The 12713-nt window shown below is 46.5% G+C and overlaps 1 protein-coding gene across 8 annotated transcripts in view; it reads right to left on the bottom strand.

The window, feature by feature from the left end:
• Positions 1-3405, bottom strand: part of tbc1d1 (TBC1 (tre-2/USP6, BUB2, cdc16) domain family, member 1) — a 492368-nt gene extending 488963 nt beyond the window's left edge. For 2 of the 8 annotated variants that reach the window (XM_085968529.1, XM_085968549.1), the window contains exon 1: positions 2676-3382. In XM_085968529.1, the coding sequence (XP_085824655.1) occupies positions 2676-3161 (486 nt within the window). In that variant the 5' untranslated portion in view covers positions 3162-3382. Of the gene's footprint in view, positions 1-2675 lie in introns of all 8 variants that reach the window. The other 6 variants (XM_085968553.1, XM_085968539.1, XM_085968523.1 and 3 more) reach the window with 6 other exon arrangements.
• Positions 3406-12713: the final 9308 nt, after the last annotated feature.

The following is a 12713-nucleotide window of genomic DNA, read 5'->3' as shown; positions in this document are numbered from 1 at the left end:
AGTGTCAGTGGACTGCGGTATGAGGAACGACAAGAGAAACTTGGGCTTTTCAGTTTCAAAAGAGACGACTGAGAGGTGACCTTACAGAGATGTACATGATAGTAAAACTAATGGAAAAGGAAGATCCAGAAAATTACACCAAACTAAATTGTAAAATTGGGACAAAGGGACACAAGTTCTAACCAGTAAAAGGCAAAATTAGGACTGCTTTCAGGAAATTTTGTTTCACACAAGATTGATCAATACATGGAATGGACTCCCAGATACAGTAATGGAAGATAAACCCTATAATTATTTAAGAAGCAATTAGATGCCACAATAGGGGATGTTAGTGTCTTTCTGAATAGATTAACTAAAATGGGCCGAATGGCCTTTTTCCTTATTTATCTGGTGATCTTGCGATTAAAACCTTGCTCCAGACCTCAGACTAATGTTGAGCAATGCCACAGGAGGCTAGCTAGTAATATCAAAAAATACAAGACAGAGTGCATAACAAAATCTCATCCTGAAGGTTGTTTGCACTTTGCTGCCATGGTTACTGGCTATCCTACCTGCCTTATAATGAACCCTAGGCACCTTCTCTCAATGCAAACTGTTGCGGTCACTCCCATTTGTTCGAATGATATAATAAACAATTATTAACCGCAATTTTCAGGCTAAAGGCACCAAAATAACCATACATTATTTGTCTACAAGAGATAGAAAGCTAATATAATGGTTCTTCCATCAAGGAGCAAGTAAACTCATTTTTATTTAATTCATTGATTGTGTTCACAGAATCACAGAAACCTCACAGTGTAGATAGAGGCCATTTCGGCCCATCGAGCCTGCACCGACACATATCCCACCCGATCCCCGTAACCCCTACACCAACACATATCCCCGTAACCCCCCATATTTAATCCCCCTAACACTAAGGGTCAATTTTATCATAGCCAATCAACCTAACCCGCACATCTTTGGACTGTGGGAGGAAACCGGAGCACCCGGAGGAAACCCATGCAAACACGGAGAGAATGTGCAAACTCCACACAGTCACCCGAGGCCGGATTCAAACCCGGGTCCCTGGCGCTGTGAGGCAACAGTGCTAACCACTATGCCACCGTGTTCCTGCTATCATGCGAAGGCCAGCATTCTGTGAACAGACAAATCATAAAATTTCTGACCCTGGACTTGACCCCATTTCCCAGGTATGGAATGGTGCAATGATGAAAGATGATGCATTCACTATTGTGTGGATCCATCTATCATTATTTGAAAATAATACTTAAAAAAAAACTCAAATAAGGTACATTATACTTAGCATATTACAGTCCTTTGGAGGGTCACAAGCACTTGATAAAATATTAAGCAAGACACTTAAGTGAATCTAATCAGATCTCTCTACCAATGTTTTTAAACTGATGAAGTATTTCGGTAACTTCAAACAATTTAAAAGTAATAACATTACAGAAACGGTCTCGCCTGCCGTGCAATTTTAACTGCAGCATCCCAAAACACAATGGCCTAGAAATTCAGTAAGGCGCTGCCAGCTTTGCGCCCAGTTACCGCCCAAAGAGGGCTTCTGCGCCAATAGAGGAGTTTGCGCTGATATTCAGCGCAGCGGTAATGGCGGCGGTAGCCGTTAGCGCTGCGCCGGCACCGATGACGTCATCAGTGTGCGCAGTGCCCCGCTACCGGCCCGACCCCCATATTGAGTTGCGGCCGCCTCTTCCGCAGCGGCCGCAAACAGCGATCAGAAAACGGGGCCGTACTGTAGCCTTAGTGGGGCGCTTTAAGGTGGAGGTGTGGCCGGCCGCTTTTTCAGCGGCCGCCTGCCCGCACCTCCTTCCCCGACCTCCTCCACCCCCCCCCACGGCATTGCCGGCTGCTTTCCGCGAACCCGGCACTTCTCCGTGGTGCCGGGCTCATTTGCCGGCACTATCCAGCGGCGATCTCCCCGTTGCAGGCACCTCCCCCTTAAGAGAAGGAGGAGGCCTGCAGTACCGCAGCCTGCCGCTCCGCAGCGGGTGGCGCAGCGGCGCCTAGAGCGCTGAAATTCAGTTTCAGCGCCCCAAGCGGGGGCGGGCACACCCTGGAATAGCGCCCGGTTCCAACTTGGGGCACAAAAACTGAATATCTGACGGTCGCAACTGGCTCCGCGCTCAGCGCTAACTTTTGGGCACACGCCAGCTGGCGGGCCCAAAGTGAATTTCTAGGCCAATGGACCTTCAGCTGAGTTTTATAGAGCGAGCTATTATTGACTGTCCCAGCCAGTCAAAGTGCCCTCCAAAAACAACCAGAGCAACAACACACATTGAATGTCCTCCGTCCTTTGGCCTTTGTTAAAATGATTCTCTTTTGTGACCTTCACTGAAATGTATCACACACACACATATATATAGCAAGCAGTGGTACCTGTATAAATGGGAACTCAGGAAGGAAACGAAATCACCACATTGTGAAATAGTCTTCATTAAACTAACGGAAAATCCAAGCTACTCGTTAAAATACTGCGCACTCTTAAAGGAAGTTTTCCATTATGAAAAATATTTACAGTAGTAATTACACAATGTGTCAATTAAAAGTTGCACATTTTATTGCACGTGGGATACATTTCTATATGTTTCGGCTATTACAATACAAGGAGTTAAAACCCTGAATATGCAATAGAAAAATGCGAGCGGAAGTCTTACCAGAGTGTGATCAGAAGCCCTGAAGACGAAGCAGAGGTTGTACGCTTGCTGCTCCTGCTGCCCTGCAGCCCGGCTCCTGGTCAGATAGGCGAAGTAGCTGAGCTCGCTGCCGTTGTGCAGCAGCTTGTGGATGTGCTGCGCGCGGTGTTGGAACACGGTGCTGGCCGAGCCCTGATCCGGGCTGGAGCCGGTGGCAGCCACGCAGCACACCCAGCCCGGCGACACCTGCAAGCGGACACGCCGGCTCCCCGAGCCCCGGGCGCTCCGCCTGCGCACCTCAGCCACCACCCAGGGCAGCATGGGCATGGTGGTGAGCTGGTGAACCGGCAACGAGCCCACCAGCTGCAGGCTGAACCGCCGCCCCTGGCCGCTGCCCGCGGCTGCCGGGGAAAGCTTGTGATCGCCGCCGTCCCCCTGCCCGAGGCTGGGACTGGCGGCGCTGGGCACGCCGAGCCTCCGACTGCCCGGCAGCCTCTCCCCCTCCATCCTCGGCCACCGCCACTCCACCTCAGAGCGATGCCAGTCTGCCCCGGGTCAGCCCCAGAGGATAGACACAGGGCATTGCTTGGCTCTGCAGCCAGCCCGGTCTTACTGTGGCTACAGAGACAGAGGGCGCGGGATCCAAGCGAGTCTCCGACTGACATCCGCCCACATCGTGCAGCTCACCTTCCAAAATAAGCTCAATCCCCAGCACAGTGCCGCTGAAGCCTCGCCTCAATCTCTCCTTCAGAAGTTACAAATTGATCTGCATTCTCTTTGTTTTGCATTCAGTAACTGCCTGACTTCATGTCTGCCGGGGGGGTGGGGGGGGAGTTACACTGTCAGGAACTTTCTCCTGGTGATGAAGCAGGTAGGACCAAGCCCGTAGTTACAGTATATATTCAAAGTCAGGGCCCGGCAAGGAGAAAGGATCAGAGACTCTCAGTACGAATCATTGGTTAGGCCACATTTAGAAAATGGGTCCAGTTTTGGGTGCCCTAATTTAGGAAGGATGTCAAGGCCATGAAGAGGGTGCAGATGGATTTACTAAGATGATGACCGGGATGAAAGGCATTAGCTAATAAGAGACTGGGAGAGGAACAGAGAAGGTTTAGAGGAGATCTAATAGAGCCGATCAAAATTATGAAAGGCCCTGATAAGATCCATATGAAAAGAAAACGTTCCACTGGTCAGTGGGCTGGTGACTAGAGCACAAACTTAAGATCAACATCAAAAGAAAAAGGGGAGGTTAGGGGGGAGAAATTGGGTTGAGGCGCCAAAGTGGCGCCAAGTTCGCCTGGGCGCAGCGTTCGGAGCATTAACGAACGTCAGAAATTCAGTTTCAGCGCCCCTAGAGGGAGACGGGGTGAGGCTCGAGGCGCTTCGCCTCCCTCTTAGGGCGCTGAAACTGAATATCGCAGCGCAACGTGCCACACGCTGCGGCACGGCACGCTGCGGTACTGTAGGCCTTCCTCCCATTGTTAAGGGGGAGGGGCCCGCACCAGCGCGATCCCCGATCGCGAGTGCCGGCAAAAGAGCCCGGCACCGAGGAGAAGTGCCGGGCTCTCGGGAAACAGCCGGCAATGCCACGGGGGGGGGGGGGGGGGGTCAGGAGGCCGGGGACGGAGGTGCTGGCAGACGGCCACCGAAAAAGGCGGCCACCCCGCACCTCCACCTTAACTTGCGCCACTGCCGGCACAGCAAGGCCCCGTGAACTGGGCGCGGGTAGCGAACGGCGCTACAGCGGCGTTCGTTACCAAATATTGCGATCGGGGCGCTAATGGGGTGCTGCGCACACCGATGACATCATCGGTGGCGGCGCAGTGCAACAGGCTAACGCCGCCATTAGCGCCCCCGCTGAATATCGTGGGAGGCACGGCCAGTGGCACTAAAGCCACTGAGTGCCCTCTTTAGGCGCTAACTGGTGGCGCAGCCCACCGAATTTCTAGGCCTAGGAGTTTTGTAACTTGTATTTTTATAGCACCTTTAAGGTAGTAAAACGTCCCAAGGTGCTTCACAGGAACGTGATCAGACAAAAATTGACACCAAGCCACAGAAGGAGACATTAGGACAGGTGGCCAAAGCTTGGCCAAAGAGGTAGGTTTAAAGGACGAGGGATAGGTGGGGAGGCAGAAAGGTTCAGGGAGAGAATGCCAGAGCTCAGGGCCTTTACGTGGCGTCAGCAATGTACAATATTGATGCCCCCTCCCATTAGGCAAGCTGCCAATGGACAGCGCAAGTAGCGCTGGCTTCCGCCTACTCTATTTAAATTAGTCAGAGCGACCAATTTGGGGCCTTAGTTCTGTCCACGCTATTGGGCGCAGAGTCCATTCTGTGCCTGAAACTGGACTTATATCAATTTCTGTCCTATGAACTTTCAGTGATATCGCATTGGCCGCTCATTATACACACCACCCAATGCACACTGACTTTAATGGAAAGGTAAGTCGAGTGGGGTGTATAATGGACAGCTGGTCCGATATCACTTATTTTGCACCATCATTGAAAATTAAAATGACCCCTGAACTCAGTTCAATCCCAAACTTCTTGTGCAGTCATTGGACTGGGAACCCGACATCCTCCTTGTTGATTTCACAGACTGGCTGTTGGATCCTCCGAGCCAACCGTCATCTGAAATCGACAAAGTTGAAAGGTTTGATGAGTCCTGAACACAAGGACTCATCAAACTACAGAGAGTTGTCAAATGCTGACATTTCTTCTTTCAAGAAGTCTTGACAGATAGCATGTCAGACGTTGATGTGCTCGGTCAGTGACTTTCTCCCTAATTGGCCTGCTGAGCCTGCAAGGCAGGCTTAACAAGGTCAAACGGGAAAATCCCTCTGGTTGGTCAGACGATGATGGAGGCAGGACATTGACACAACAAGCAGCAGTCCCGCCTCCAACTCGTCTCCATTGAGAAAATCCAGCCCGAAGTCTCCAGTTTTCTAAATGCTTTCACACACACACACACACACAGACCCCACAGTGCAGATAGAGGCCATTTCGGCCCATCGAGCCTGCACCGACACATATCCCACCCGATCCCCATAACCCAACGTATTTAATCCCCCTAACACTAAGGGTCAATTTATCATAGCCAATCAACCTAGCCCGCACATCTTTGGACTGTGGGAGGAAACCGGAGCACCCGGAGGAAACCCACGCAAACACGGGGAGAATGTGCAAACTCCACACAGACAGTCACCCGAGGCCGGATTCGAACCCGGGTCTCTGGCGCTGTGAGGCAACAGTGCTAACCACTATGCCACCGTGCTATGCTCCTTGTTTTATTTTCCATAACAGCAAAGCATTTATTTTGCTATCAGAGCCCATGACAGAGTGGATAAATATCAGATCCTTCAGCGGCATCACCAGTTAAAACAACATGAGAACCCATTGCAAAAGGAAGATGCTTTTGTAGATGTGTGTAAAGAAAGAATGAAGGCAGCATGGCAGGCATTTTCCAAGTCTGACAGGCTGTTTACACAACGCACGAGGCATGAATCAAGGGGAATTATTGATACGATTGTCTTTTGTGGCAAACAGAACTTAGAGGAAAGATCCCGAAGTCTGGAAATTCCAGTGCTCTTTAGCGTATTGCCAACTTAGATCCCTCTATATCGCTTTGCGGAACACCTCCGTTCAGTCCGTAAGGGTGACCCCGAGCTTCCGGTCGCCTGTCATTTTAATTCACCTCTCCATTCCCACTCGGACCTCACCGTCCTTGGCCTCTTGCATTGTTCCACGGAAGCTCAACGTAAACTCGAGGAACAGCACCTCATCTTCCGATTAGGCACTTTGCAGCCTTCCGGACTCAATATCGAGTTCAACAATTTCAGATCATAACCTCGGCCCCTATTACATTTTTACTTATATTTTTTTCCACCCCATTGTTTTGGGTCTTCCCTTCCCCCCCCCTTTCCTTTTTTTTCTCTCTCCCACATGGCAGCTGTCTCTCATTCTGCCAGTACACTTCACACCTAATCTGAGCCGTCTTTTGTCTCCACTGTCCGATTACCATCTCGTCTGGTTTTAAATACCTCTTAATGTCTCTTTACTTCTTTTGTTCTATCGCAGCCCTGCCTTCGATCTATTTTATTTCCTTTCCAGTTTTGAAAAAGGGTTTCGACCCGAAACGTCAACTCTAAACGGAGGATGTGTTCGGCAAGTTGGGCGGAGGCAGCGCAGCGCATCAAGCAGCAGCAGCAGCCACGACGACTCGCAGTCCGACTGGGAGGAGGGGAGCCGGGAATGGTGGCCAGAGGGTGAGCGGGAGAAGCAGGCCACCACATGTGGAGCCGAGCCGGCAACAATGAGGAGGAGGCCGCGGTGACGAGGAGGATGGAGCGGCTGAGGGACATCGTGCTCCCACTGCCACTGGATGCCAAAGAATTGACTTTCTGAACACGGCGCTGTAAGAATAGCTGACGTGTCCCTACAGGGAGTAAGCATTCCATTGTACTAGTTACATATGGCAAATAAAAATTGAATTGAATTTCTCTCCACGGATGTTGCCTGGCCTGCTGAGTTTTTCCAGCATTTTCTGTTGTTATTTTTAGATCCCTCTATGATGGAGCAATTTGAATCAGTACCTTGTAATTCATCATCACAAATCCAAATGAACTAATTAAGGTAATAGAACAGATTCATCAGAAAATTTCATAGAGATTAAGAGATGTAGAATTCCTCAGTTTGACAGCAGCTCACAGTACAAATGTTGACAGAAATTACACTTGCCCATGCGTTATGTACACGAGGGAAAGAGGCAGGCAGAAATTTGCAAAGACATTGTTAAGTTTGCAGAAGCTTTTAATACAACACTTGGAGAACTTTTCCTTCCGTTGACAGCATGGTCAATTGACAAAGAATTATGATCATAGAATCAATCACAGAAGGAGGACATTTGGCCCATTGTATATGTGGTGGCTCTTTGAAATAACTATCCAATTAGGCCCACTCCCCCGCTCTTTCCCCATAGCCCTGCAGTGTTTTTCCTTGATAGAAGCAGTAATATATTCCTACTACGCCTGCAAAACTCATAACTTGAACACCACAAGTGTACATTCACGAACCTTGCTGTAGATGCTCTAGCACTCCAGAAAGCTCCTATCAGTGCTGAAATGTTCCTCTAGCGCTATAGTTATCTTGATGAACTGAAAGATTTTATTCGTTTCCCAGTGAGTCTGACAATGAGGTAGAAGTCAGGAGCACGGTCTATAGCAGCATACACTTGGTGGACAAGCCAGGCAGACTCACTATATGCACACAGGCCAAATGCATCAGCTCATTGGAGAAAATCACAAACTTTCAGTCCTAAAAATTCATTGGCTGACTAGTCTTGAGTGTACTGTATATGGAGGGAGAGAGCTGAATATTCAACAAGCTTAAAAGACTTTGGGCTGTGTTATGATCAGTATGCTTCATTTCCTCCATCAAAGTGACCCAGTAACTGGTTTAAAAATTGGCAATAGGGCACACTGTGGGACAAAAGGAATGGTAGGAATTAGGAGCAAATGTTGTTCAAGTTGCAAAGTTGGCATTTGATACAAAAATTTGTTTTAATGCATGATTTGTAGTTTTTAGTCTCTGCAATTTGTCAATTTTATTTTAAAAGTACAAATGTTAATGTTTGATTGTGGTATGTGATGTATGTCCATTTCTGCCAAATTGACAGAAATGGCTAGTTACAATCTTGAATATCTGATTTAAGTCATCGCAGTGACCTATTTCGATTGAAAAATGTTCTCCCTTCTTCTACATGGCCATGTAGCTGATAGTGAGGAAGAAAGCTGTAGACTGCTGGAAGGTATCAATGGACTGGTCAGGTGGGCAGAAAAATGGCAAATGGAATTCAATCCGGAGAAGTCTGAGGTAATGCATTTGGGGAGGGCTAACAAGGCAAGAGAATACACAATAAATGGTAGGATACTGAGAAGTGTAGAGGAACAGAGGGATTTTGGAGTGCATGTCCACAGATCCCTGAAGGTAGCTGGACAGGTAGATTAGTTGGTTAAGAAGGCATACAGGATACTTTCCTTTATTAGCCGAGGCACAGAATATAAGAGCAGGGAGGTTATGCTTGAACTGAATAAAACCCTAGTTAGGCCACAGCTAGAGTACTGCGTACAGTTCTGGTCACCACATTATGGGAAAGATGTGATTGCACTGGAAAGGGTACAGAGGAGATTTACGAGGATGTTGCCAGGACTGGAGAATTTTAGCTATGAGGAAAGATTGGATAGGCTGGGGTTATTTTTCTTTGGAACAGAGGAGGCTGAGGGGAGACTAAATTGAGGTGTATAAAATTATGAGGGGCCGAGATAGAGTGGATAGGAAGGACTTATTTCCCTTAGCAGAGAGGTCAGTAACTAGGGGGCAATGATTTAAAGTAATTGGTAGAAGGATTAGAGGGGAGCTGAGGAGAACTTCTTTCACCCAGAGGGTGGTGGGGGTCTGGAACTCACTGCCTGAAAGGGTGGTAGAGGCAGAAACCCTCATCATATTTAAAAAGTACTTGGATATGCACTTGAAGTGCTGTAATCTACAAGGCTATGGACCAAGAACTGAACACTGGGATTAGGTTGGATAGCTCTTTTTCGGCCGGCAGACACAATGGACTGAATGACCTCCTTCTGTTCTGTAAATTTCTATGATTCTACACTAAAAATCTATCACCTTGAAGTAACATGCTCTAAATTAAACCAGAATACATCATTTGTATATAAAATTCAAACATTTTCCAGAAAGTATGTCCTGGTCACTCTATGAATACCTGCCAGCATGTGCTGGGTGGCAGGGGGAAGGGGGGTGGCATCATTTGCAAGGACTACATATACTAAATTTGCTGTTTACACCCCCAGAACTGCAGTCACAGAATTTCAGTGGATAAAAATTAATGGTTCTTAAGTGCATCAACACAGAACCCACCAAAGCTTTGGAAATGAACAAGGTGATGACAAATGAATCACTAAAATATTCAAGAGTAGAATTCAGTTATGCATAATATAAGCAAAATGATCACCAGTGGAACAGCCTTATATCAAAAGCTTTTCTGAACACCTCCGTTCAGTCCACAAGTGTGATCCTGAGCTTCCGGTTGCTTGCCACTTTAATACTCCATTCCACTGCCACTCTATACTGCTCCAATGAAGCTCAACACAGGCTCGAGGAACAGCACCTCACCTTTCTATTGGGCAGTTTACATAAGAACATAAAAATTAGGAGCAGGAATAGGCCATACAGCCCCTCAAGCCTGCTCTGCCATTCAATAAGAACATGGCTAATCTTCAGCATCAACTACACTTTCCTGCCCGATCTGCATATCCCTTGTTTCCCCTAGAGTCCAAAAATCTATCCATCTTAGCCTTGAATATACTCAACGATTCAGCATCCACAGACCATTGGGGTAGAGAATTCCAAAGATTCACAACCCTCTGAGTGAAGAAATTCCTCCTCATCTCAGTCTTTAATGGCCAACCCCTTTTCCTGAGACTATGCCCCCTAATTCTAGACTCTCCAGCCAGGGGAAAACAACTTCTCAGCATCTACTCTGTCAATCCCCCTCAGAATCTTATGTGTTTCTCAATCTTCTAAACCCCAGAGAGTATCAGCCCAATCTACTCAATCTCTCCTCATAGGACAACCCTCTCATCCCAGGAATCAATCTAGTGAACCTTCGTTGCACCGCCTCTAAGGCAAGTATATCCTTCCTCAGATAAAGAGATCAAAACTGTGCACAGGTGTGGTCTCAGCAAAGCCCTGTACAATTGTAGCAAGACTTCCTTACTCTTGTACGCGAACCCCCTTGCAATAAAGGCTACCATTCCATTTGCCTTCTAATTGCTTGCTGTACCTGCATGCTAACTCTCTATTTCCTACATTTCAATAGTGTAAAAGTACTTCATTGACTGTAAAGTGCTTTGGGACATCTGGTGGTCGTGAAAGGCGCTATACAAATGCAAGTCTTTCTTTCCTGTATGAGGACATCTAAATCTCTCTGAACATGAACATTTAATAGTTTCTCGCCATTTAAAAAATTGTTTTTCTATTCTTCCTACCAGTGAATAACCTCACATTATACTCCATCTGCCACCTTATTGCTCACTCACTTAACCTGTCTATATCCCTTTGCAGGCTCTTTGTGCCCTTCTCGCAGCTTACTTCCCCATCTAGCTTTGTATCATCAGCAAACTTGGATACATTACACTCGGTCCCTTCATCTAAGTCAATAGTATAAATTGTAAATAGCTGAGGCCCAAGCACCGATCCTTGCGGCACCCCACTAGTTACAGCCTGCAAACTTGATAAAGACCCGTTTATCCCTACTCTCCGTTTTGTCTGTTAACCAATCCTCTATCTATGCTAATATATTACCCCCAATCCCATGAGCCCTTATCTTGTGTAATAACCTTTTATGTGGCACCTTATCGAATGCCTTTTGGAAATCCAAATATACTACATCCACTGGTTCCCCTTTATCTACCCTGCTAGTTACATCCTCAAAAAACTCTAATAAATTTGTCAAACACGATTTCCCTTTCATAAAACTATGTTCACTCTGCCTAATCATATTATGATTTTCTAAATGCCGTTACCACTTCCTTAATAATGGAGTCCAGCATTTTCCTGACAACTGATGTCAGGCTAACTGACTTGTAGTTCCCTGTTTTCTCTCTTCCCTCCTTTCTTGAATAGTGGGGCAACATTTGCTACCTTCCAATCCGCTGGGGCCATTCTAGAATCTTGGAAGATCACAACCAAATGCATCCACTATCTCTGTAACCATCTCTTTTAGAATCCTAGGATGTAGGCCATCAGGTCATGGGGATTTGTTGGCTTTTAGTCCCATTAGTTTCTCAAGTGCTTTTTCTCTACTGATATTAATTACTTTTAAGTTCCTCACTCTTATTACATTAGCTCTTTGGTTCCCCACTATTTTTTTTTTTACAACCTTCCGGCCTGTAGGGATACACTTCATTTACCCAAGTCCAACAAGCTTAGCTGCAGATTGGCAAGAGCAAAGGCTTTGGGACCTCCCATCCCCTAACAGTAGTGGTACTACTAGAATGTAACCAACTACACCTAACTGCATATCCAGCTTGGACCAATGTACCCATTTGGGCACGAGCTTGCAACAATGTCTGTAGTTTTGGGAAGAATCCCTGCCCCAATAAAGAAAGAAGAAAGATGACTGATCGACTCCCTCCACGCTCAATTTATGAGCCAGGAATGATGGTCAATCATCAATAGTGTCTCAGAAAACCACAGACCTAATGGAGCAGGTATTGGTTTACCCAATCTGCCACATAGGGTTTCCTTGGTTACAAACTTCCATCAGCAGAAGTGCCATCTTGAGTCACTGCAACCCTCAAAGTGACCATGTTCATCTCCCCTTCCCCCCCTCCCCAAACAGGACAATTACAAATAGTCATTATTTATGGTAGCATTCCACATGGAAGGGTAATGCTGGCTCCCTCTAATGTAGTGGATGTGAGCAATGTATCAATTAAGAATCATAAAAGTGTAAAAGTTTACAGCACAAAAGGCGGCCATTCGGCCCATTGTCTGTGCCAGACAGAAGTATTTTAACTTTTAATTTATGATCAGAGGTCAACAGGAATTGGGCTTTTGCAGCATAACTTTTAAATATATAGTAGTATTGGTATTCGTAACATTCGGGTAGATTTCAGTTTCATTTCAGGGTTGCATTTCTTATGTCATTGATGAGTTTTGTTTGTCATTGAAAGGCAAGGCTGTTAACTGGTGGGTATAAGTCCTTGGCATGGCGTGCTGTGGGGTAGCATCTCATCGGGACTACTGCCAAATCATAATTTTTGAATCTATTTCACAGTAGAGCAGATAATTTACAATATATAAATAGTGCTGTGAAAATCATATGCAACAGTTGTTCTCATGGGCTAGCATACTGAAATAAAACCATACCCATGTACATTTCATATCAGTTTTTAATCAATACTAGCAGTATGCAAATACACCAAGATTTGTTTATTGATTGCAGAAGTTGTAATCATAGATCTAAAAATGTGCACACACACCATG

This window comes from Somniosus microcephalus, chromosome 2 (genome assembly GCF_052327205.1).
Source record: "Somniosus microcephalus isolate GS21.2 chromosome 2, FLI_Smic_1.0, whole genome shotgun sequence".
Lineage (NCBI taxonomy): Eukaryota > Metazoa > Chordata > Chondrichthyes > Squaliformes > Somniosidae > Somniosus > Somniosus microcephalus.
Note: the sequence above shows the minus strand (reverse complement) of the source record. Positions and strands in the feature narration are given on the sequence as shown.